The 27098-nt window shown below is 46.5% G+C and overlaps 1 protein-coding gene across 7 annotated transcripts in view; it reads right to left on the reverse strand.

Annotated features, from left to right (window-relative positions):
- Positions 1 to 27098, reverse strand: part of LOC109259373 (uncharacterized) — an 87352-nt gene that overhangs the window by 24648 nt on the left and 35606 nt on the right. For 5 of the 7 annotated variants that reach the window (XM_053906184.1, XM_053906181.1, XM_053906180.1 and 2 more), the window contains one exon: positions 24970 to 25133. In XM_053906184.1, coding sequence (XP_053762159.1) covers positions 24970 to 25133 — 164 coding nt within the window. Of the gene's footprint in view, positions 1 to 24969; positions 25134 to 27098 lie in introns of those variants that run through there. The other 2 variants (XM_053906185.1, XM_053906186.1) reach the window with 2 other exon arrangements.

The following is a 27098-nucleotide window of genomic DNA, read 5'->3' on the forward strand; positions in this document are numbered from 1 at the left end:
CTCTGCTCCACCTGCTCTCATCCCCCAGAAGGTCCTCCTCTGCTCCACCTGTCTCCTTCCCCAGAAGGTCCTCCTCTGCTCCACCTGCTCTCGTCCTCCAGAAGGTCCTCCTCTGCTCCACCTGCTCTCCTTCCCCAGAAGGTCCTCCTCTGCTCCACCTGCTCTCGTCCTCCAGAAGGTCCTCCTCTGCTCCATCTACTCTCCTTCCCCAGAAGGTCCTCCTCTGCTCCACCTGCTCTCCTTCCCCAGAAGGTCCTCCTCTGCTCCATCTGCTCTCCTTCCCCAGAAGGTCCTCCTCTGCTCCACCGGCTCTGGTCCTCCAGAAGGTCCTCCTCTGCTCCACCTGCTCTTGTCCTCCAGAAGGTCCTCCTCTGCTCCACCTGCTCTTGTCCTCTAGTAGTTTCACCCAGGCTTGCTTTAATTGCAAGGGCAGATAGGCAAGACTCATCCCAAGCTGTAGTGTGCATCACAAGTACCAGCATCTCTTTGCCAAATTGAATCACACAAATGCATGCGCTCTGTTGTTACACAACACATCACATATTGTGGCTTAAAACAACGCATACGTATCATCTCACAATTGTGTGGATCAGGAACAGCTTCGATGGGTCCTTTGCTTAAGAACAAATAGCATGACGTCCAGCGGGTCTTCATCCCAAGCCAAGGCTTCCTCTCAAGTATATCCAGGGTTGGATATACTTCCAAGATGACACAGTTGTTAGAATCCAGTCCCTGGTGGGCAGTTAGGCTGAGGACTCCAGTTTCTTGCTGGCCTTCTGTGGTAGATAGAATAATGCCCTTTACCCCCTCAAGAGAGGTCCACATCCCAATCCCCAGAGCCTGTAAGCATGTTACATTACATGGCCAAAGGGATTTTGCAGGTGTGACTAAGGATCCTGAGATAGGGGATGAGCCCGGATTATCCAGGTGGGCCACATGCAACCACAAGTGATATGGTGCTAATAAATCAGGAAAGAAGGGGTGGGAGGAAGAGAAAGGTTGTACATCTCTGTACCAAAAGCCTCAGTTATTGCTCTCTGTACCCACCCACTCTGGGCATCTTCCTTACAAGCGCCAAATAGTCCAGAGACACCGTCTAAGCTGTGACAGGCTGTAACAGCCCAGACAGTCCTCTCCTCCAGGTCTGCATGGAAATCTTATCATGCATGACATCTAAAGATTCCACCTTCCAGCTCACCCTGATGGCCTTGAGGACAGACCATCTGAAGATTCTACCTGCCAGCTCACCCTGATGGCCTTGAGGAGGATAGACTTCAAAGAGGCAAGTTTTGGTGCCTGGAGGCCAATCAGGAGGTGACAGCAGGTGTCCAGGCAGGAGATAGTGCTGGTGATGGGGAAAGGTGGAGAGATTTGGGGTATATTTTGGTGGCAAGACTTCAGGTTTATTTTAGCAGCAAATGTGACCAAAACCCAACCCAAATAAGGTTAAGCTGAAATAGAATTTTCTGGATCATGGAACTGGGAAGAATGGAGGAGGTCACAGAGTCAAAGAAAGAAAGCGAAGGAATGTAATCCTTGGAAGAACTAGGGATCCCATCTTCCAGATCTTTCTGTATATATCATCTATCTATCTATCTATCTATCTATCTATCTATCATCTATCTTATACCTATCTATCATTTATCATCCATCTATCTGTCTATCTATAAGTCAACTATCTACTATCTATATATAATCTATCTATCTATCTATCTATCTATCTATCTATCTATCTACTATCTATTATCTATTTATCTATCTTCTATATACCTATCATTTATCTATCTATATATGTATCATTTATCTTATACCTATCTATCATTTATCTATCATCCATCTATCTATAAGTCAACTATCTATTATCTATCTATCTATCTATCTATCTATCTATCTATCTTATACCTATCTATCATTTATCTATCATCCATCTATCTGTCTATCTAATTTTTTTTAACGTTTATTTATTTTTGAGACAGAGAGAGACAGAGCATGAATGGGGGAGGGTCGGAGAGAGGGAGACACAGACTCTGAAACAGGCTCCAGGCTCCGAGCTGTCAGCACAGAGCCCGACACAGGGCTCGAATTCACGGGCCGCGAGATCATGACCTGAGCCGAAGTTGGCTGCTTAACCGACTGAGCCACCCAGGCGCCCCTGTCTATCTATAAGTAAACTATCTACTATCTATATACCATCTATCTATCTATCTATCTATCTATCTATCTATCTATCTATCATCTATCTTCTACCTATCATTTATCTATCATCTATTTATCTATCTATCATCTCTCTACTATCTATATATCATCTATCTATATCTATCTATCTATCTATCTATCTATCTATCTATCTATCTATCATCTCTATTCATCCATCCATCCATCTCCTATCTATCTGTCTGTCTATCTATCTATCTATCTATCTATCTATCTATCATTTCTCTCTCTCTCTCTTCCTCTCTCTCTCCATCTCTCTCTTTACATACCTCCACCTTTCTAGCTCCTTCTCCACCTCTCAATCTCATTATCACACATATCCATGTGTTCCTTGCATGGAATTTCTCACATCCTGGGCATGAAGAAATATGGCTAACATCTCCCCAACTCCAGCAAAATCTTCATGATCCCAAAACCCTTCAGTCCATCCCAACAAAAAACTAATTAGCTGTGTTTGTGTTGCTGCCTTCACTGAGAACCAACAAATGTCACCAGGGATGGGAAGCTATGACTGGCTAAGCCTGGACCACGTGCTCTCACCTGCAGCCAGTTGGGGCAGAGTACTGTGACCCAGAGCCTAGTGGGACTTGCAGGAATGGGGTATATCCCCAAGGGGACAGAGGAATGTTGGCAGACATACCCCATGCTATGGCAGGTAGTCCTGAGCCACCAGGACAAGTGAGAAGCCTCCTTCCTACTGGCCTATGGAGCTCTTCTCAGAATATGCAGCCATGTGCAAGCTCCTGGGCAGCACAGGTCTCTCAGGATGCCAACTCCACTGGAGCATTTGGAAAAAACCAGAAATATCATTTTACACCCAAACAAGTGTGGCTCTGTTATGAAACTCCCCAACCCTCCACATGGCTGGTTTCTTTTTTCTATTTGAATCTCACATCAAATGTCACCAGATCCTCAGAAAGCCTGATCACCTGTCTAACACAGCCATCTCCTCATGCACTCTCTGGTATTCAGTTATATTTCTCCTCATCATTCTCTGAGCACAGAGAATACAATAAACAACTTACTAACTTGCTTTATAACATGTCTATCCATATCTCCATCCCTCTATCCACCTGTGAGTGCATCTTAATTTTTTATGCATCTCAAAGTAAGTTACAATCACTAGTATGTGGTCTTCCAGTATTTCAGCATGTACATTGCTAACTGGATTTCACGGACAGTTCTTTCTTTGTTTTATTTTGGGGGTAAAGTTTACCTAGAGAAAAATGCCCAGATAATTTTTGATAAGTTTTAACAAATGCACATGCCTGGGTAACCCAAATCCCTTTCAAGACACAGACTGGTACCATCGCCCCACCCCCAACAAGAAGTGGGGTTTCTGTGTCCTAGGATAGATGTATGATTAACTTTATAAGAAACTGCCACCCTCAATGACATAAATGCTTAAATAAATGGTGGTATATTCATACAATAGTGAGAGACAATGGAAACCAGCCACAAGCAACAATATGGATCTATCTAGAAACCTAATTTGAGAAAAAGAAGCCAGAAAAGATTTTGTATGCTTTAAAACTTTGTCAAGTTTTAAAACATGTAAAAACTGATCAATGATGTTAATGCCTTTGTGGGATAGTAGAGCCTGGTAGGGGGGATGGGGATTTCCAGGGTGTCAATAATATTTGTCTCCCAATAAGTTGCTGGTTGCAAGGGCACGTTTATTTGGGAAAACTCACCAAGCTTCACAATTATGATTCATGTACTTTTCTGTACATAGGTAACACTTAAATAAAAAGGATATTTAAAAAAAACTAGGTCCATGCATGTTGTTGCAAATGGCAAGATCTTAGTCTTTCTTATGGGTGAGTAATACTCCAGCATGAGTATAACACTGTATGTTAATTATACTTCAATTAAAAAAATCTTTTGAGGGGCAGCTGGGTGGCTCAGTCGGTTAAGCGTCGGACTTTGGCTCAGGTCATGATCTCAAGGTTCATGAGTTCAAGACCCACATCAGGCTCTGTGCTGACAGCTCAGAGCCTGCAGCCTGCTTCGCATTCTGTGTCTCCCCCCACCCCCCGCTCTCTCTGCCCCTCCCTTGCTTACTCTCTCTCTCTCTCTCCCTCAAAAATAAACATTAAAAAAAAATTTTTTAATCTTTTGAAAATAACTAGGTTACCTGACTTGAGATCTCATGCCCTTAACCACTATGCTGTCAAGATAGCAAGTGCCCCACCAGTTCTTCAACAAACAAAATGTGGGGGGAACTTTAGAGGGAAATCCTCATAGATTAAAATACATTTAAGAGACAAATATATCAAATGCAATGGCTGGGTATCATTAGAACATTTATTCAAAAAACTAAACCAACAATTGGGGGATTTGAACACTGTCTGCACATTGGCCGATGCCTACCTATATGGGGGGGAGGGCCAGTGGCTTACCTGGTCCACCACTTCAAATGCCAATCTCATCTTGAAACAGCCCCACAGACACACTCAGAAATAATGTTTAGCCAGGTATCTGGGCGTCCTAAGGCTGTCAGGCTGACACATAAAATTAACTGAAGTTCGTAAGTTATTCGTATTTGATGACTTTCTACCTGAGGTCCTTTTTCTGTTCCAGGATCCCATCCAGAACATGGCTTTACACAGAGTCACCGTGTCCCCTGAGGCTCTGTGACACTGTCTCAGACTTTGTCTTTGGTGACCCACACAGTTTTGAGAAGAAGTGTTCAGGTCTACCATAAGGTGTACCTGTATAGGGATTTGATGTTTTTTTCACAGTTAGGATGGGGTTATGGGACCACAAAAGTCTGGTGCCATTTCATCCTGTCACATCAATGGCACATTCTATCTGCACAATTTAGGACACGCCATGACTGTTGATCAGGCCACGTTTTCAGGTTTTCTCACTGCAAAATCACTCTTTTCAGGGATTTTATAGAGTGCCCCTCAATTGGGATTTGTCTGATGTTTTTCTTGTGACTACACTGGGGTTCTATGCTTGGGGGGGGGCAGAATATCACAGAAGTAAAATGCCATTTTTGTCACATCACAAAGTATTTCTGTCTGCAGTTCTATTTCCCTGAAAGGAGCTATGCCTTTGTCACACATGGAGAGCCCATGCATGGGTGGCTGGGTCTTCCCCGCCAGAAGGAGCCCTTCTGAAGAGCAGGGGCTGTTTCTGGCTCATTGGCAGATCTCCAGCACGGGTTCAAGCAAGCGCCCAGTGTTTGAAAAAGGAAGAACACAGAGACTCTGAAGCAGGTGCCTAGCGCCATCACTCCAGTCAATGCAAGATTATGGAGTATCTACTCATCAGACATGATTCTATTTGCTGGAGATACAGCAGTGAACAAGCTGGACCCTGGCTCTTAAGTTCTGGTGGACAGAGGTGAATTATAAGCTGGAAAATCAGGGTTTCTCAATTCGTGCACACTTGATATTTGGGGATGAATCATTCTAAGCTGTGGGGACTATCCTGGGCTTAACTGCGGGATGTTAAGCAGCATCCCTGCCCCCCACCACTAATGCCAGGAGCACCCCCCTTTCCAGCTGTGACAACCAAAAATGTCTCTAGACACTACCAAGGGTCCCCTGGGGAGCCAAGTCACCCTTCATTGAGAACCACTGCAGTAAAGAAACATGTAAGATCATGTCAGTGATTTAACAGGTTTTCACTGAATGTGCACTGAGTGTTCCCGGCACTGGAGAGGCAAAGAGTGAACCAGTCGGTCAAAGCCCCATCCTCACCCATGTGCCCACTTTACAAGAAGAAATGCACACGGCTAGGCAGTGGTTGCGTCCGGCCACACCAAAAAAAATCTTTTCCTCTCTTGCAATTCTGGGATGTGTTTTCTCAGCACAAAGATACTAGCCCTTGGGGAAGAAGTGCCTGCCAGAACTGCGGATGCTTTACTAATGAGTTAAACAGGTCAAAAAGTTTCTTCACAATTCCCAGGCCAATCTCTGATTGCCAGTTCCTAACGAGCTCGTAGGCCTTGGTCTCCAGTGGCTACTGGAGGGGAGTTGGAGGCCAATTACTGCAGTCCCGTCTGGCTCCTCCTGCTCCAGGCCCCAGCCCTGCAATACCAGGGTGACAGAGGGGGCCGGGGGGGGGATCTCTCTCGGGCACCAAGCATGTCAGCAAAGTTCTCGTCCTTGGGGAACCACCGGGAGTTTCAACGTAATGAGGCTTTTCTTAGCCGTAAAAGAATGGGTTGTTATGCCGAGCTGAACTGATTCGGGGCTGGTGGAATTTCTAGCCTGTGTTACCAGGTAAGAGCAGTCCCACTGGACTCCAGGGTCTGCAGACAGGTTAGCTAAGGTCAGTTGGAGTCAGACCGCGGCGTCTGTTTATTCTTCACCGAGTTACTTCCCTCTTTGGTGCAGACACTAAATATTCAGCCCAATTAGCAATGCTGAAGGTGTGTGCTCTCTAATTGCAATGATTTCCTGAGTGATAACACCCAGCCCCTGGGCTCTAATTGGTGTCCATATGCTGACAAGTCCCGACCCTCAGCCCCGTGTTTCCCTGTCCTGCTGTTTCTCCTCTTGAATGTCTAACAGACATCTCACAGTTAACATACTAAAGTAGATCCGTGGCTTTGTGTCCCCAAATCTGATCTTCCTACAGTTTTCCCCAGCCCAGTAAATGGCATCCACTCTCCACCCAGACACTCAGGTTGAAAGCCTAAAACTCACCCCCAGCACTAAAACAGGATGGTTGTAGCTATAGGGTCACATGGCTGGGTTATTGTGAGGACCAAAGGTGTGTGTGTGTGTGTGTGTGTGTGTGTGTGTGTGTGTGTGTATACACACACACACATGTAATCGTATGTGTCGTATACAGGACAGCGTGTAGTCACATACATATATAATTGTATGTGTCGTATATAGGACAGTGCATGGCTTAGAGTAAGCATGTGTTTGCTGCCACTGTTATGCTTTATATTACTTTATATTTTTATATTATATTACTTTATATTATTAAAATTACATCCTTATTTTATATTACCGCATATTACATTATGTATCATTTTGCATTATATTACTGTTTCTCCCACAACCCATATGCAACCACTGGAAACAATTTTCAACTCCCCAAAGTTTAGACTTTCGATTTTCAACATACAATAAAAGCTCGGATTGCAAGTAAATCGTTCCGCGAGGGTTCCAGATAAATGAGCGATGTCTTGCAATAGGAGTAGTGCGTGACGCCCAATGCCACATGATCACAACAGAGTCAAAGGTTCTTGAAATTTGCTTTGATATGCGAGTGCTTTGGATTGCAAGCGTGTTTCTGGATGATTTGTGCTCGCAAACCAAAGTTTCACTGTAGCATCCACGCCCCACCCCCCCCCACCCCCCCCCCACCCCCCCCCCACCCCCCGCTGCCCGTCACCACCTCTGCTGTTACCATGTTAGTCCAAAAGCCATCACTGCCCTCGGCTAAACCCCTGCCAGCGCGGACCCCCGCCAGAGCACCTACACACCCTAGTTCTGCCCTTGCGTCCTTAAAGTTTATTCTCTACACCCCATAACTGGGACCAGCCTGGGTCACAGCCTCATCCAAGGCCTGCAGAGTTTTTGTTTTTTGTTTTTTGTTTTTTTATCATGCTTGCTAATCCAACCCATACTCCTCACCATAGCCAATCAGGTCACACGGTCTCCCCACTCCTGGCCTCTCCTCATCTCCTGCCATCCCTCACCCTCCAATCTGCTCCACTCACATCTTTCTAATGCCCTGAGTGCCTCCTGATCTCAACACCTTGCATGTACTGTTTCCTCTGCTGGAATGTTCCCTCCTCAGTTCAGTGCATGGCTCGTTCTACCATTTGCTCATTTGTCTTTTCCTCACTAAGCTGTCCTTGGCCATACTGGCTAAATACATGCCCTGCTGTCCTTCTACGCCCCTTGTCATGCTGCATTTTTCTTCATATGTCGACTACCACCTGAAAGTCGAAAATGTATTTGTTTACTTAGTTACTGCTTAACTCCCAGCTAGAATATAACATCCATGATTTTTAAAAAATTTTTAATGTTTATTTATTTTTGAGAGAGAGAGAGAGCACAGGGGAGGGGCAGAGAGAAAGGGAGACACAGAATAAAAAACAGGCTCTAGTCTCTGAGCTGTCAGCACAGAGCCCGCCATGGGGCTCGAACTCACAAACTGCGAGATCATGACCTGAGCCGAAGTCAGGTGCTTAACCAACTGAGCCACCCAGGCACCCTAACATTAATGATTTTACAAGATCTGGGATCTGTGGTTTACAGTGGTCTGTAAAGAAGTGTCTTAGGGGTATTAAAAAAAAGCGTTGTAGAATGAGTCAATGACATAAAAATAAAGAAATTATAAATCGTTATGCATTGGAATTGTGTCCCACACCCCAAAAGTCAGATGTTGAAACGCTAACCCCCTATGAACTCAGAGTGAGATGTTATTTGGAAATGGGGTCCCTGCACAGGTAATTAGTTAAGATGAGGTCATCCTGGATTAGGATTCCTCTAATCCAATATTAATGGTGTACTCATAAAAATGGGCAATTTGGAAGCAGACATGTATGAGGGAAGGTGATGTGTACAGACACAGGGACAAGACAAACATCTACAAGCCAAGGAGAGGGGCCTGTAACAGATCCTTCAGAGCCCTCAGAACAAACCAACCTGCAGACACCTTGACCTCTAACTTCCAGCCTCCAGAACTCTGAGACAATAAATGTCTGTTGTTTAAGCCACTCAGTCTGTGGTACTTGTTATGGCAGTCCTGGAAACGGAGGCACTAAGTACGACCTTTGTATCAAATAAACTAATATACAATATACAAGGAGTTCTTACAAACTACAAGAGATCAAAATGCCAATAAAGCATGGACAAGGAAGATGAACATAAAATTCACAAGAGAAGTGGAAATGGCCAAGCAGAATATTAAATATGTTACCCAATAGAACTTTCCAGAATAAGGGTGCAGTAAAAAGGAGGCAGCTTACCCAATAGAACATTCCAGGATAAGTGAGCGGTAAAAAGGAGGCAGCTTACCCAGTAGAACATTCCAGAATAAGTGAGCAGTAAAAAGGAGGCAGCATACCCAATAGAACATTCCAGGATAAGTGAGCGGTAAAAAAAAGGCAGATTACCCAATAGAACTTTCCAGAATAAGGGTGCAGTAAAAAGGAGGTGGTTTCCCTACTAGAACATTCCAGAATCAGTGAGCGGTAAAGGAGGCAGCTTACCCGATAGAACATTCCAGAATAAGAGTGCAGTAAAAAGGAGGCAGCTAAATGCAACTGGGACCCCGAATTGGCTCTTGGGAAAGAAGAGGGAAATGAGTGAGAAACACGGAGAAATCTAAAAAGCACATTTAGTTACTAATAATGGGTCGATGTCCATCTCTTTGACAGACACACATGGTTGTCTCAGCTGTCATATTAAGTGAAGCTGTCAGGAGGTTATATGGAAACTGGGCTATCTTTGTAACAGTCCCGTAAATATAAAATTATTAAAGTATAGGAAATGTAAAATATATGTTTGAAAAAGATTCAGTAAGGGGTATCATGGTGAAAAGTCTAGGACTCTGGCCCCAGACTACCTGGATCAATGTCATTGTCCTTTTCGCTTACTAGCTGTGTGGCCTTGGAAAAGTTCCCTAGTCTCTGTGAGCCTCCAATTCTCATCTGTGAAATAAGGACTAATAATAGTACTTGCCTTATAGGGTTGTTGTGAGGACTGAGTGTTTAATACAGATGAACTCAGAATATCCTCTGAAGATTAGTAAGCGGTAGATAAATGCTTGCTAGTATTAATTTTATATTTGCTGATGATATTCGCAAATATTAAAACATTGACAGTAAATGGGAACTCATTTGCAATGTTTGTGGGAAAGAAATGGGCATTCTTTTTTGAAGGGAAGAGTGATCATTAAAAAAACATTTTTTTAATGTTTATTCATTTATGGGAGAGAGAGTGCAAGCAGGGGAGGGGCAGAGAGACAGGGAGACACAGAATCCGAAGCAGATTCCAGGCTCTGAGCTGTCAGCACAGACTGTGATGCCAGGCTTGAACCCATGAACTGTGAGATCATGACCTGAGCTGAAGTTGGATGCCCAACCGACTGAGCCACCCAGGCACCCTGGGAAGAGTGATCATTTTAATCAATATTTTCACAGCCTTATTGATATATAATTTACATACCATGAACTTCATTCATTTATTCTTTTTAAAGTTTATTTATTTATTTTGAGATATATATAGAGAAAGAATGCATTAGCAGGGGAGGAGCACAAAAACAGAGACAGAGAATCCCAAGCAGGCTCCACACCATCAGCGCAGAATCTGACACAGGGCTCAATCCAGAAAACCCTGAGATCATGACCCCAGCAGAAATCAAGAGTCTCAAGCAACTGAGCCACCCAGGTGCCCCAAACCTCACCCATTAAAATTGTACATTTAAAGAGCGCCTGGGTGGCTCAGTTGGTTGAGCGTCCGACTTCAGCTCAGGTCATGGTCTCATGGTTTGTGGGTTTGAGCCCCGCGTCAGGCTCTGTACTGACATCTCAGGGCCTAGAGCCTGCTTTGTATTCTGTGTCTCCCTCTCTCCCTCTGCCCCATCCCCTGCTCACACTCTGTCTCTCTCTCAAAAATAAACAAACATTAAATGTTTTAAATTGTGCAGTTAAATGGGTTTTTTTGGGGGGGGGTATTTTTACAGAGTTGTGCAAACCACCAATGTAATCTAATTTTTTAAGTGTGCAATTCAGTGGGTTTTAATATTTTCACAAAAATGTGCAACCATCACCACATACTCATGTATATGTGTACATGTGCACATTCTAAGGTTGATAGACATTTGAATTGTTTCCATTATGTTTCCAGCCACCATGACCAATGTAGCTATGAACATTATCTAAATTGTGTTCAAGAGCACAGACACATGCATTCCCCAGTGTATATTTCTGTGAGCACAATTTCTGCATCATAGAGTACGTGCGTCTTCAGACCACCACACCTTAGAATGCTTTAACCATTTCTAATTTTTTTAACATTTATTCGTTTTTGAGAGACATACAGTGACAGAGCATGAGCAGAGGAGGGGCAGAGAGAGAGGGAGACACAGAATCCAAAACAGGCTCCAGGCTTTGAGCTGTGAGCACAGGGCCTGACTCGGGGCTCAAACTCAGGAGCCATCAGATCACGACCTGAGCCAAAGTTGGACACTTAACTGACTGAGCCACCCAGGCGCCCAGAATGTCTTAACTCCTGTTATTTCCTCTCAGCCTAAATGTCACCACTACCTTGTGTTTTGAATGTATCTTGTTTGCTTTCCAGACCCCTTTGGACATTTTTGTTTCTGTTTTATATAATGTTTGTCCACACCTGGATCCATATTTACCTCTTTCTTTCCTTTTCATTTTTTGTTCCAACTCAGACTTTCCACCTTACATCTCCTTCCTTTCTGTCTAAAGTATACCGTCTAGTGTTTCCTTCAGTCTTCTACTGGTGGCAAACTCTCAATCTTTTCATCTGAAAATATTTTTATTTTTCATTCATTCTTGAGCAATGCTTTTTCTGGTATACAACAGGCAGACAGCCTTTCCACACATTAAAGAAATCCTTCACTGACTTTGACTTCCATTTTTGCTGGTATCGGTCAGTCTTACTGCCATTCCTGGGAAGGTGACCTTTTTTCTCTGGCTGACTTTAAGATAATCTCTCTAACTTTGTTTTTTTCTGAATTTTGTGATGTTTCTGGGTGTTGATTTCTTTTTATTTATCATTCTTGGGATCTGCTGAACTTATTCAATGTGTATATTGGTATCTTTCATTAGTTCTGGGAAATTCCCAGCCATTTTTTCTTCAAATATTGCTCTAACCTCTGCTCTGCTGGGGGTTTCTCTCTAAGCTCAGTCAAGTTCACTTGACCATCATGACTCCATTCTGTATCTTTTCTCTTGGGACTTTAATTGATTGCATACTGGATCTTCTCACTCCTCTTAGTCTCTCTTTTGTATTTTTTCTTATTTTTTGTCTCTGTGCTGAATTATGGATAATTTTGTTATTATTTCTTCTAGTTCATAATTCTTCTTCTGGCTGTGTTCCATCTGCTGTTAAATCTCTGTTGTCTGTATTTCCAGTTTTGTGATTTTTGTGTTTCTAGACATTCTCTCTGATTCTTTTTCAAACCACCTGTCCCTTTTTATAGGTTTCTGTTTCCTACAGATATTTCCAAAGTTACATTTCTTCAAACATTGCAAACATGGTTGTATAATCTGTAACCGGTGACTCCAGTGTCTCAAATGTCCCTGGGTCAGCTTCTGATGTGTGTTGTTTTCTCTTCTGCTTCTTACTCATTTTCTCTTGTTTCCTTGGGTGCCTGGTTGTCTTTGAATTTTCATCGTCATTGCCATTAAAAAAATAACGTTGGGTTTTCTTCAAGGCACAAGATAAATGTATCCTCCTCCAGATAAGTTTTGCTTTGCTCTCACAGATGCTATGGTGGGCAAAATTCTAAGATGACTCCAAATGACCCACACCTTTGTATAATCCCTTCCCCTTGAGTGTAGGAGAGACCAGTGAATATGGTGAAATATCATTACTGTAATTATGTTACATATATATATATATATATACACATATATATATATATATATATGACAAATCTTCTTTATCAGTCAATGGACACTTGGGCTCTTTCTGTAGTTTGGCTATTGTTGATAATGATGCTATAAGGTGCCTGTGCCCTTTTGAATCTGTATTTTGTGTTCTTTGGGTAAATACCTACTAGTAAAATTGCTGGGTCATAGGGTAATTCTATTTTTAACTTTTTGAGGAGCCTCCATACTGTTTTCCAGAGCAGCTGCACCAGTTTACATTCCCACCAACAGTGTAAGAGGGTTCCCTTTTCTCCACATCTTCGTCAACATTTGTTGTTTCCTGTGTTGTTAATTTTAGCCATTCTGACAGGTGTGAGGTGGTATCTCATTGTGGTTTTGATTTGCATTTCCCTGGTGATAAGTGATGTTGGGCATCTTTTTATGTGTCTGTTGGCCATCTGGATATTTAGGAATAAACCTAACCAAAGAGGTAAAATATCTATACTCTGAAAACTATAGAAAGCTTATGAAAGAAATTGAAGACACAAAGAAATGGAAAAACGTTCCATGCTCATGGATTGGAAGAACAAATATTGTTAAAATGCCAATACTACCCAAAGTAATCTACACATTTAACGCAATCCATATCAAAATACTGCCAGCATTCTTCACAGAACTAGAACAAATAATCCTAAAATTTTTATGGAACCACAGAAGGCCCTGCATAGACAAGGAAATCCTGAAAAAGAAAACCAAAGCTAGAGGCATCACAATCCCGGACTTCAAGCTATACTACAAAGCTGTAATCATCAAGACAGTATGGTACTGGCACAAGAACAGACACATAGGCCAATGGGACAGAATAGAAAACCCAGAAATGGACCCATAAATGTATGGTCAACTCATCTTCAACAAAGCAGAAAAGAATATCCAATGGAAAAAAAAAAGTCTCTTCAGCAAGTGGTGCTGGGAAAACTGGGCAATGACATGCAGAAGAATGAACCTGGACCACTTTCTTACACCATACACAAAACTAAACTCAAAATGGATGAAAGACCTAAATGCAAGACAGGAAGCCATCAAAATCCTCGAGGAGAAAGCAGGCCAAAACCTCTTTGACCTTGGCTGCAGCAAGTTCTTCCCAGACACATTTCCGGAGGCAAAGGAAATTAAAAAAAAAAAAATTAACTACTAGGATAAGAAGCTTCTGCACAGCAAAGGAATAATCAACAAAACTAAAAGGCAGCTGACAGAATGGGAGAAGATATTTGCAAATGACATACTGGATAAAGGATTAGTATCCAAAATCTGTAAAGAACTCAACACCCCAAAAAACAAATAATCCAGTGAAGATATGGCCAGAAGACATGAATAGACACTTTCCCCTGATACATTAAAAAAATTCCTACGAATTCTTAAGAAAAGTCAAACAGTCCAATAGAAAACATTTTATGTACAGACATTTCACAGAAGAGTAAATGCAATTAGCCAAACAGATAAAAAAGATGGTTAACCTCTCTAAAAACCATGGAAACATAAATCAAAACAAAAATGAGATCATTTCTCACCACTGGATGGGCATGAGTTTAAGGGACTGATACATCCACTATTGGCCAGAAAGACAAAAAGTTGAGTTTTATATACATGGTTGGTATTCACTGATAAAAGGTGTTTATGCTGACTTTGCATAACTAACCAGAATTTGAATGTGCACTCCTTTCAATTTAGAGATCCCATGTTAGTGGAAGCTAGTCTGTTCATATATGTGAATAGAGTACAACTGCCTTATGGCTAGATACAAGATCAAAACACAAAGTTCAATAACTTATGTGACTATCAGCAATAATCAATCACAAGTGTCATGGAAAATTAGATCTCATTCACAAGAGGCACTGAAGCTCTAAGTTAATGAGATGGAGAAAAAAGAAGTATGCAAAACTCACATGAAGAAAATTACTTAAAAATAAAAATTTCTGAAAAACATAAAGTAAGATGTCCGAGAAAGGTGTAATAAGTGTTGGCAGAATTGTTTGTCTTGGCAAAAAAAAAAAAAAAAAGTTGAAAACAACCTAAGAGTCCACCAACACGTGTCTGGCTACATGAATCTTTTATCCATAGTGTGATAGTCAAAAAGACTGATATATTTCTACGTGTAATCTCTATTTATTTAACACATATATCTCCAAGACACAGAAAGCAAAAACTATACATTGCAGAAGAGCGTTTCTCAACAGTGAATAGCATCGCTAATGTCCAAAAACGTTGACTAACATGGTTTTGATATCACCACTCTAGAAAAGTAGTGAGCAGTTGGCATGGCTGATGCCCCGCTTGTCAACGAGTCTTGTGCTCAGAGCCTGGAGTCACCGAGGGACAGAAGGTCCCCAGAGGTGACTTTGGACGAATCCCCGAGCTGAGAGACACTGTGTGGCTCAGGGCTGAGTACTGCAGGAGTCAGCAATGCTTGCCCGTCCCTAATGCCTTCACTGCCCACAGCTTATAAGTGGGGAGTCAGCCCAGGGACGGGAATCCCAGCTTGGATCTTTGTCACCTCACACCCTTGGAGGAGCTGGCCTCCCACAAGCCCAGCTCAGCACCTTGGAGAGGTCTGGAGGAAGTGGCCTCCCACAAGCCCAGCTCAGCACCTTGGAGAGGTCTGGTTTCACTGCGGCTGGGGGCGGGGTTGGGGGGGGCGGGGAGATGGTCGGGACACCCCACCAGGTAGGTCAGGCTGATACAAATTTCCGAAAGGCTTCCATCTCGTACCGAGTATGACTGGAGGCCACAGAGCAGGGATGAACACCTATGATTACAGGGTTCATCAGCTGGGTTTGAACCCTAGCACTACCACTCACTAACTCTGAGACTGTGAACAAATTGCTTAACTTTTCTGTGCCTCGGTTTTTCCATCTGTGAAAAAAATGGGGATGATAAAGTAGGGTGGTTGGGAATATTAAGTGTATTGTATGAGAAGCACTCAGTTCAGTATCTGGCTCTCAGGATTTTTATTTTATTTTTTTATTAAAAATGTTTTGAAGTTTATTTTGAGAGAGAGAGAGAGAGAGTGCACAAGGGGGGGAAGGGCAGAGAGAAAAAGAGAGAGACAGAATCCCAAGCAGGCTCTGCACCATCAGCACAGAGCCCAATGCAGGGCTCGAACCCACAAACTATGAGATCATGACCTGAGCCGAGATCAAGAGTCAGATGCCTAACCGACTGAGCCACCCAGGCGCCCCAGGAAGTGATATTTAAATGCCAGTTATCCTTCTGCTGACGTAGCACAAGGGACTCAAAACTAAGTCAGAGAGACAACCTCAGTGCTATTGACATTTTGGGGCCGGATCATTCTTTGCTATGGAGGGAGGAGCTGTCCTGTGCACTGAAGGATGGTCAGCAGTGTCCCTGCTCTCTACCCACTAGGTGCCACTAGCAACTTTCCCAGGCATGACAACCCAAATTATCTCCAGACATTGCCACATGTCCACTGGGGGGGAGGGGGGAACACAATCATCCCCAGCTGAGAACCGCTGCTCTAAAGTGAGCTCCCTGTGAGTGGAGGCATGCGAGCCAAGGCTGTGAGACAACGGGGTGGGGAGACTCGGTCTGATTCAGGCTCTTGTGAAGAGGCAGTTCCTAACATCTCATTACACCCCCAGGGTCGACACTTCTGTGTCGCTCATCAGGCAGCCTCATTTCTCCCATCAGCTGGCTGATGGCTCAGATCCAGGGTCTCTGCTCCCCTCCACTGCTTCAGATTACGCTGTTCTAATCCATATCCGTGAAGAGGTAATACCGCACAGTTCTGAGAAACACAGACTCATCCATTTGGACAAAGTAATAAAGACCCCACACGGTGCTCTAAAAATTCTGCACATACTAATAATCCCATGGCATGGGTGACACATGGTCACCATTACTCCTACACGTTACGGATAAAGAAACCAAAGCACAGAGAGGTTAAGTAGTTTACCTAAGGCCACACAGCTAGCAAGTGGCAGGGCTGTGATTTGAACCCAGAGGCTCTTTCCTCGCCCCTGCCTCGCTTCTGGTGGGTTGCCAGCCATTTCTGGCATCCCTTGGCTGGTAACTTCATCACGTCAAGCTGTTTTAGTCATCACGTGCTATTCCCCTACGTGTCTCTGTCTTCATATGATCACCTTCTTGTAAGGACCTCATCTTAACGAATTGCATCCACAGTGACCTATTTCCAAATGAGGTTACATTCTGAGGAACCGGGGGTTAAGACTTCAGGGGGGTGGGACATAATTCATCCACAACAACTGGATAGTCCAGGATAATCTCCACATCTCAAAACCCTTAACTTCATCACATTTGCAAAGTTCCTTTTGGGGCGCCTGGGTGGCGCAGTCAGTTAAGCGTCCGACTTCAGCCAGGTCACGATCTCGCGGTCCGTGAGTTCGAGCCCCGCGTCAGGCTCTGGGCTGATGGCTCGGAGCCTGGAGCCTGTTTCCGATTCTGTGTCTCCCTCTCTCTCTGCCCCTCCCCCGTTCATGCTCTGTCTCTCTCTGTCCCAAAAATAAATAAAAAACGTTGAAAAAAAAAAATTAAGTACAAAGTTCCTTTTGCCATGTAAGGTCACATATCCCCAGGTTTCATGGATTGGGGTATGGACCTTTCTGTGGGGGCCAGGCATTATTCCACCTAACAAGTGAGGTGCTTATGCCCCAGCCGCCCAGGGCTGCCCTTCTGTAGCACTGGAGGTGACAATGGCAGGGGGCTGACGGAGTGTGAGAAAACTAATACTTTCCATGAAGAAGTTTAAAACTACGTTTTCATGTCTATTTTATTACACAATCCCAGCAGCTCAGGCACTAATAATGGAAAGAAAGACAAGGAACACACACTTGCAAAGAAACTGATAATAGTAACGGCTGACCCTTAGTGACAGCTTGCCACCTGCCTGATCTTGTTTTAAGTATTCTTCTTCCAGGACCTCGTGTGACCCTCACAGCACTACATTATCCCATTCTACAGAGGAGGAAACTGAGGCTCAGAGAGATTAAGGTATTTGTCCAAGGTCACACAGAATCCAAACCCTGGATGTCTGGTTGCATAAGTATTCCTTTTTTTTTTTTTTTAAGATTTACTTATTTTTGAGGGAGCACACAAGCAGCAAAGGGGCAGAGAGAGTGGTGGGGGGAGACAGAAGATCTGAAGTGACAAGACAGGGCTAAAACCCACAAACGGTGATATCATGACGTGAGCTGAAGTCGGAGGCTCAACTGACTGAGTCACCCAGATTCTCCACAAAAGCATTCTTAAATTCTACTTCCCTACCATACACTACCTCTTATGCTGGATGCTGGGGAACAAAGACATGAGAAAGAAGTGGTCCCTGCACACAGGTGGGCGGGTGCTCACAGTCTAGTGGGGGAAATCGATCATTAGAAGGCCTTGGGTAGGGAACTGTAATTAAGATGCTATGGGGTCGTCTGGGTGGCTCAGTCGGTTAAGCATCTGACTTCGGCTCAGGTAATGATCTTGAAGTTCATGAGTTCAAGCCCTGTGTTGCACTCTGTGCTGACAGCTCAGAGCCTGGAGCTTGCTTCAGATTCTGCGTCTCCCACTCGCTCTCTCGCTCACTCTCTTTCTCTCTCTCTCTCTCTCTCCCTCAAAAATAAACAAGCACAAGTTGGGGAGGGGAAGAGAGAGAGGGAGAGACAGAATCTGAAACAAGCTCCAGACTCTTAGCTGTCAGAACAGAGCCAGATGTGGGGCTTGAACCCACAAGCTGTGAGATCATGACCTGAGCTGAAGTCAGCCGCTTAACCAACTGAGCCACCCAGGCACCCCAACATTAAAAAAAAAATTTTTTTAAAGATGGTATGGAGTTATGAAGCAGAGACACATGACAAGACCAAAACTCTTAAACTAGAAGCCCCATTTGATGAGCAGAGTGTTTTAAGTTCAGGCTCACTGCCAACATGTAATACTTGGGAAATTTCACATTTACAAATTTTCTTGAAAAATGTCAGAAGATCTGGCAGTGCTTGGCCCACCACTAAAGCTGGTGAGAGCTCAGAGCAGCTGTCTCATTTGAGTGCCCTATCCCACCCCCCCCACCCCCACTGGTGGCACTCAGCCAGGTTCACTAACTTATGCATGTGCCAGGCCTCCATAGGTATTTGAACGCGAGACCTCCCAGAAGACAAATAATGCACGTGTGCTTCGTGAAGGAACATTTGAGCATCCTTTCCAGATGAGCTCAGCCCCCTTCTTTTCTCCTAGGTCTCTGCTCTGGTCTCATCTCTCCCCTCTTGCTCTGCTCCTTGGGTGTCCTCTGTGGTCCAGGAGCTTTTCCAGAGAGAGACCATGGCCAACCTGACAGCAGTAACTGCCTTCCTCCTCCGGGGCTTCTCGGCTGTCCCTGAGTTACAGCTGCTCAGCACGGCCACCTTCCTCCTCATTTACCTGGCCACTGTTCTGGGAAACATCACCATTGTGGCAGCCGCGACACACGATGCCCGCCTGCACACGCCCATGTACTTCTTCCTCAAACACCTCTCCTTGGTGGATATCTGCTCTGTGTCCACCACCTTGCCCCGGGCCCTGGTGGCCACCATGCTGGGCTCCAGGGAGATTTCCTTGTGTGCATGTGCATCCCAGCTCTTTGCCTTTGTCTGCCTTGGGTCCACGGAGTGTTTTCTCATCACCTCCATGGCTTTCGATCGATGTCTGGCCATCTACAAGCCCCTAGTTTACACAGCAATCATGAGCCCCCAGACCTGTGTCTCCCTGGTGGCAGTGGCCTGGGGCAGTGGGCTCCTTTTCTCTGCCTTCCACACAGCCAACACCTTCTCCCTGTCTTTTTGTGGCCCCAACGTGATTGAGCACTTCTTCTGCGACATCCCCCCACTTATGCGCCTGGCCTGTGCCAACGCGGATGCCCATGAGGAGGCAGGGTCCACAGCCAGTGGGTGCATAATCATGAGCTGCTTTGCCCTCACTGTTCTGTCCTATGTCCGCATTGTGGCCACCGTGTTTCAGATCCATTCCACGGCTGGCCGCTGGAAGGCCTTCTCCACGTGCTCTTCCCACCTGGCCACCGTTCTCCTGTTTTACGGCACCGGTAGCTCTGCCTACATGCAGCCCGCCGCCAGCTACTCCCCGATGCAAGGGCGCGTATCTGCTGTCTTCTACTCTGTCCTCACACCCACCCTGAATCCACTAATCTACAGCCTGAGGAACAAGGACATGAAGGGAGCCCTGAAGAAGCTTTATCTTCAGGTACCCTTTTAGAACTTGGTATGTGGACACGGGAGGGACCCAGAAACCCTCCCAGAATTTTCCTCCTGGTCATGGTCCAGGTATTAGTGCCTCCAAAGACCACCCGGAACACACCTGTAGCCAAAAATTTGGCAGCCAAGTTGGATGACATTGAGCCCTTCCGGGGCCCTAGTGGATGTCCAGGTAAGGTGGAGACATGTCCAACATGCATCTAATTTAGGAAAATGCTACCATATGTACACGGGGAAAGACAGAGCTAGAGGGAGCGAATAAACAGTGGGGATCATTCCATCCAAGAGCCCCTTCAATGACCCTTTGCCCTGGAGTGCGAGTCCAGTAGGAAACCATCCTCTCAGTTCCCATGGCCCTTCCACAAGAGGACACAGCATGGCCGACTCAATGTGAGTCTAATGTCTAATGGCAGACATTCTTCATCTAGTATCTGTCCTAAATGCAAGCCAATGGCTTCATCAGAAGAAGCAACGATTCCAGAAGGAAAACAGACCATATTGGACTTGCAGGGATACACTGTGTAGTCTTCATGTGACTCCTTCTAAGGGAATGTCGAAGGCATTTTTGTCTTCCTACCACGTTTACCTAGTAGCATTGCATGAGTTGGATTTTTTGCTCAGTTGCTTTTGCAGAAAACGAGTTAACAGTGGCTTCAAAACCACAGAAGCCCTCATTCTCATTCATGTAAACACCTGTGCTTGTCTCATTCATGTAAACACCTGTGATCCTGGTGTCTGTGTGCCACAAAGTCATCCTGAGACCAGATTTCTCCTATCTCATTGCTCTGTATCCCTCAAGTCCTCCGATCCATGCAGCTTTTTAAAAAAATTTTTTAACGTTTATTTATTTTTGAGAGACAGACAGAGACAGATCATGAGAGGGGGAAGGGCAGAGAGAAAGGGAGACACAGATTCTGAGGTAGGCTCCAGGCTCTGAGCTGTCAGCACAGAGCCTGATGCAAGGCTCAAACCCATAAGCCGTGAGATCATGACCTGAGCCGAACTGGGGTGCTTAACTGACTGAACCCTCTCTATCACTTCAAAAACATTACTTTGTTGAGACATTTGTGGGGGGGGGGAGTTTTAGGAGAAGTTTGCTGTGCTACTAACATATCCTTGAGGATTAAGAGTCCTCTTCTACTTGGGAATACCAGCCTCTTGATCAAATGCATAAGCCCTGGGAGATACATAAATTGTCCAAAAAGAGAAAAGGGGCATGTGATGAGCCAGTCAGATTACATAAATTTTTGGTGATCACGTGGGTGTGGCAGACACACCCTTAGGTGATCACCAATGAATCACATCCTCCTTATATAATCCCCTTACCTGAATGTGGAAGAAACTTGTGATGTATTTTTTTAGCCAAAAGAATATGGCAACGGTGATGGGATGTCATTCCCATAATCACTTGAGATCTACTCAGTGAGACAGAAAACATCCAGTCACTTGGGTATCCCAGGTTTGGGGTAGCAGGCTCTCTATAATCCTGTAGGTCTCAGCTCCAATGCCACCTCCTCAGAAGGGTCTTCCTTAACTCTCCCATCCAAATTAGGTCACCTCCAGGTCACTCTCAATCCCCTCCTTTTGTTTTATTATCTATGTTGCATTTACCACCCTTCTGAACTACTTACTCAGTTTGTTTGGCCACAAATCCCCATCCCCTCCCTCCAAATATAACCTCCAGGAGGGCAGAGCTCTGTTCTCTTCAATGCTGTGTGTACTGTCGGGCACACACTAGGTGTTCAATATGTGTTCCTCCAAACAAACAAATGTGAAGCAGAACCACAAAAAACCAAAAAGCCAGAGCTGCACTGGTGTTATCTAGAGTCAGGGGGCTGGGACCCCTGAGCCCTTAATGGTTTCTAGTCCCCTCTCCACAGTTATTTATGCCACACCTGCATGGCATCATGGGGCTCCACAAACCCAGTAGGGACAACCCTTTCCCTAGTCAGATTAACTAGAGCAGTTGAATCCAGACCACCACCAATTGGAGGACAGTCCATCATTTCACACTCCACCAAGAAAGAAAAAGGCACCGCCAATCGAACTTTGACACTTCGTCAATAAAACACATCTTGGTTTCCAATATTAAAGTGTGCTGCTCAGCCTTCAGATCACAGCCCAACTATCACTTCCTGAGCACCCCTGCTGGCGAAGCTGGGTCATTTTCCTTCTATACTCTCAGAACTCTCCTTTCTCCAAAACACGCATTGCAGTGTCAGTGAATTGTTTAGCTATTTGTTTACAAATCTATTTCCCCATGAGAATTAAAGCTGAATGAAGGTAGAGATTACATTTGCTTGCTTTGTGTTATCCAATAGCGTGATGGAAAACCAGCTCTCTGAAAAAAATTGTAGCATTTGCTAATTTCCATGGTGTAAATAACCTCACCACAGCTGATGTCAAACTATGAATCTATAGGGTAACAACTGGTTTGTAACATTTTCGAATGTTAGTAATTAACCCTCGTGAGATGTGCTAGCATGCTCCAGCACCAAACACGGTGTCAGTGAAGAATAGAAACTCAATAAACAATTGGTTCGTGAATGAATACGTTCATGTTAAATCACATTGCACGAATACGTAGCAAGTCCTTGAAACTTAACACACCTACACGCAGTCTCTATTTTTCCTCCTTCCCCAGTTTTCCTGCTCCTTCCCCAGTGTTCACCCCATTTAGTGCACTGCCATCCATCCATCCCCAGGGCAGAAATCTAGCAGGCTACTGATTTCCCTCTTACCCTCACCTCTCCCCATCACACTCCACTGTGTCCCTCCATGTATGTTTCAAACCCATGCATTTAACACCAGGCCTTGACCACCATCCTAACCCAGCACACACCATCTCTGCCTGGACTATCCCACGGGCCTCCTCCCTGATCTCCCTGCCTTCACTATTACCTTCCCAAACTCCCTTCCACCCAGAAAACATGGATTCCTGTTTAGAATATGAATCACATCGTGCTATCCCTGTTGCAGCCCTTCACTGCCCTAGGCTCTCCATGTGCGGAACCCCATCCACCTCTCCAGTTTCCTTCCCTGCGCCCTCCCCTGCATCTTTTATCCAAGCTATGCTGGTGTTATTTCAGTTCTTCAAACACGTCAATCCTTTCCCTGCCTCAGGGCCTTTGCACCTGCTCTTTCCTCAGTTCAGAAAACCCTTCCCTACATTGGGGCATTGCTGCTGCTTCATATTTGTCATCTCTTTCAAAAGACCTTTCTAAACCACCTCTGAGTAGCACGGCCCTTCCCATCCCTTATCATACTTGGTTCTGAGACAAGGGGAGTTTACTCCGCGGAGGACGCAGCCGCCACGCCACAAGGAAGTGCGCCTGTGCGCAAGACTCGGGACTACATTTCCCAGAGCGTTCCGCGCGCGGGAGGGGGGGGGGGGGGCTGGCGCACTTCCGCTTCCGAGGGGGTCAGGCGGTGCGGCGGGGTCAGAGCAGCGCGGGTGCTGAGCCTGTGGCTGTGCGTGTCAGCGTGTGGTGCGCGTGGCGGGTGAGCGAGTGCAGGTCTTTGTGCGTGCACACGCGTGAGGGCGGATCATAGGTGGGCAGGCGAGTCCGTTTGTGTGTGCGCGCGCGAGGGCAGATCACAGGTGTGCATATGAGTGCAGGTGTGTGTGTGTGCATGTGCGCGTGAGGCCGGAACACAGGAGGGTGTGCGAATGCAGGTGTGTGTGTGCGCGCGTGCATGTGCGTGAGCGTGTGAGGGCGGATCACAGGCAGGCGGGTGAGTGCGTGTGCGTGTGTGTACACGCGCGTCAGGGTAGATCACGGGCGTGCGAGTGCAGGTGTGTGTGTGTGTGTGTGTGAGAGAGAGCACGCGTGAGGGCAGATCACGGGCAGGCGAGTGCAGGTGTGTGTGTGCGCACATGAGGGCAGATCACAAGCGGGCATGTGAGCGCGTGCACAACGAGGGTAGAGTGTGGTATGTAGAGGGTAGAGGTTTGCCATGGCTGAGTTGGGGGTTCGTGCGGTGGGGACGTAGTCCTGAGCGATTCTGTGTGGGAGGGACGCACCCCCGCCTGTCGGATGTCCGCGTGGACAGGGCTGACACATACCTGCCTGCGGAAGTGGTGTGTGTGTGTGTGTTTGTGATCGTGCACAACGGCACGGGGGTCTCTAAACCTGTGGTCACACCCATGTGAGTCCATGCTCATCGCCCTTGTGTCTGAGGTTCTGGGGGCGCTTGTGGAGTTCTACTCGTGGGTGGTGCATGCGACGGACCTTCCATTCCCGTGCGGAACACAGGCCAGGGACGGTCGTAAAACAACGCCGTCACTTATGAGTGCTCTGAAGAAAACACCAGAGGGCACAGGGCACAGCGACTTAGGGCTGGGCCACTGGGGCAGTTAGAGACCCCCTCCAGGAGGGCCGTCTGGGCTCAGCCCTGAGGGATAATCATATGCTGGAGGAGAAGCTGGAGGAAGAAGGTTCTAGGCAGGGGGAAGGGCAAGGACAGAGGCCCTATGGCAGGAACGAGGTCGGGATGCTGGAGGAACGGGAGGACCACCGCTGGCCAACACAGGTTAGGAGGCCAGACCAAAGCCAAGAGGCGGGGGACGCACCGCGCTTAGTGAGAGGCCACAGCAGATAGGTGGCCAAGGGTGTGGCTACAGGGAAGGTGAAGAACCCAGGGCCAGTAACACCATCTGCATTCACTAGCTCATGGTATGCCTGCCACGTCCTACAGGTACATCCCATTCCTATCCCCATTTCCCAGACAAGGACACTGAGTCTCAGAGAGAGGTCATATAGCTAGTGGGTCACAGATGGGATTCAAACCCAGAACCCTGGTTCCACACTTCCAGTTCTCAGCTTGGATCAGGCTGCAGGGAACAGTGGCCATTTACCCATTCCTCCAACCCCAGAAAGGGAGGTGGCCCTTCTGGGTCCCAGAGGAGGGGCTGGCAGCATGGCCCACCAGGGCCCCGTCACTCACCGCTCTTTCCTTCTCCACCAGGAGAGGGTCTCTGAAGAGCAGGGCATGGTTCTGGGCTTGCGACTGCGATGCCCCTGGTAAGTCGGTCGATGTTCTGGGCTTATGACTGCAAGGCCCCCGGTAAGCCGGCCGTCTCTGGTCTTCCCTGGAAGGGCCCCTGGGATCTGAAAGACAGGACGTGGCTGCAAGTTGGACACAGAGCACACCCGGCCCAGGCAGCAGTGTGCCGGTGGGTGCGATCCGTTAGTCAGCGGATATCCACGGGCCTCCTGTGTGCCAGGCGCTCTCGGGCACTGGGATGCAATTCTGATGCAGACTGACGAGGCCCCTGCTTGCGTGGAGACCAGGTATGATGTGAGAGACATTAAAGAAACCCGCAGGCGTGGTCATTCAGGTGGTCACAAGTGCTGTGCAGAAAGTAAGGCCGCAGTGGATCAAGCAGAGTCCGAGGGCAACATTCATACTAGCAACACGAGGCCAGTGTTGGGGGACAGCCTTAGCTGGGCTGAGTAGGGGCACCCAATTTGGCTGCAGGGTCTTCCCATGTGCCACAGTGCCCACCCTCCCTGTTTGTTGGTCCCCAGCAACTGAATCCCAGGTGCCTGGTGTAAGTCGACCCCGGTAAATCTTTGTCACTCTGAGTGCATTGCAGTTTCCTGTAGAGCCCCATAGGAAGGCCAGGTTCCACGAGTCTGTGAGCTCTTCTGGCTCTTGGACCGCCACGTGCGGCCTCAGCCATGCTGTGAGGAGTCCTGAACTTTTCTCTTTTGACTCCCCTCCCAACTCCAGACTCCCTTTCCCTGTGACCATGTGAAGGGCTAGTCATTCCAGGAGCTGATTGCTCTCCAGGATGCGGTGGTAGACTTCTCCCAGGAGGGGCGGGGGCAGCTGAGTCCTGGCCAGAGGCCCTGTACTGGGACATCATGCTGGAGAACTACAGGAACCTGGTCTCACTGGGTAAGGGCAGTGATTTTTCAGTGACCTCAGACCCCACCTCACTGCATAGAAGCCAGGGGGCATCGGGAATGTCAGCACTAGGTTGGGATGGGGTTCAGCCACTCAGTGCCTCTGTTCATGGTCTTTCCACCCTGTTTCTCCTGAAGCGCCCACCTCTCTGGATGAACATAATGGAAAAGCTAAGGGTGACTGAGGCTTCTGGCATGGCTGGATCTAGGAGCTCAAGTGTTACTTTCTGGCCTTAGTTTTCTTGGTCCTCCATAGGCTCTCACTGTCTGTTTCTCAGTTATGTTTTCTCCTCTCTTAGCCCCACTCCCAGGCTGGTCCCTTCCACTTCTGGCAGCAGTAGGCTTTAATGACGCTCAGTGGTCCCAGCAGGGTGGGCGCCTCTCTTTCCCAGAAGTTCTAGCAGAAGCCGCAGACCTGAGTGCCATCAGACCATGTCTGTTTTCTCTCTCTTTTTTTAAATGTTTATTTATTTATTTTGGAAGAGGATGAGCTGGGAGGGGCAGAGAGAGCAAGGGGAAGAGAGAATCCCAAGCAGGCTCCACGCTGTCAGCACAGAGCCTGACACGGGGCTCGATCTCATGAACCGTGAGATCGTGACCTGAGCTGCAACCAACAGTCGGAGGCTTAACTGACTGAGCCACCCAGGCACCCCTGTTTTCTTTCTGAAGCCAATGGCTGAGGCCAAGAGATCGGGCTTTGTAATTGGCCGCACTTGTGTTACCCAGTACTGGTAGCCGACACCTGCTGAGCACTTGTGTGCCGGTGTGTGGGGGAAGGGAAGAGGACAGGCTAGAGGGGGCTGGCAGGGTCAACAAGGGCCCAATAGTCAGAGTCCCCTTGAGGGGTGCCCGCAGAGAACACACTGTGGACATCTCAGCTCGGTCTAAAGCCCTGTTTCTGCCTCTGGCTCTCTTTGTCCCTGTGGTAGGGCTGACGGCCCCTGTGTCAGTTCCTCAAACTTGTTTCTACCACACCCTGATGAAAGGTGCATTTTACTCCCCAGCTCACTGCACATCCTATGTCCGCATCTGATACGACTGAAACGAAAATTTCACAAAATGATACTTACCCTTATTATACACGACAGGCTGTTGTTCCATTCTGTTTCATTTTTTAAAACGCCACGTCACAGCCCACTACAGCAGTGGTCGAACCGGGAGAAG

Source organism: Panthera pardus, unplaced genomic scaffold (genome assembly GCF_024362965.1).
Source record: "Panthera pardus isolate Hobbes unplaced genomic scaffold, ASM2436296v1 HiC_scaffold_18, whole genome shotgun sequence".
Classification (NCBI taxonomy): domain Eukaryota; kingdom Metazoa; phylum Chordata; class Mammalia; order Carnivora; family Felidae; genus Panthera; species Panthera pardus.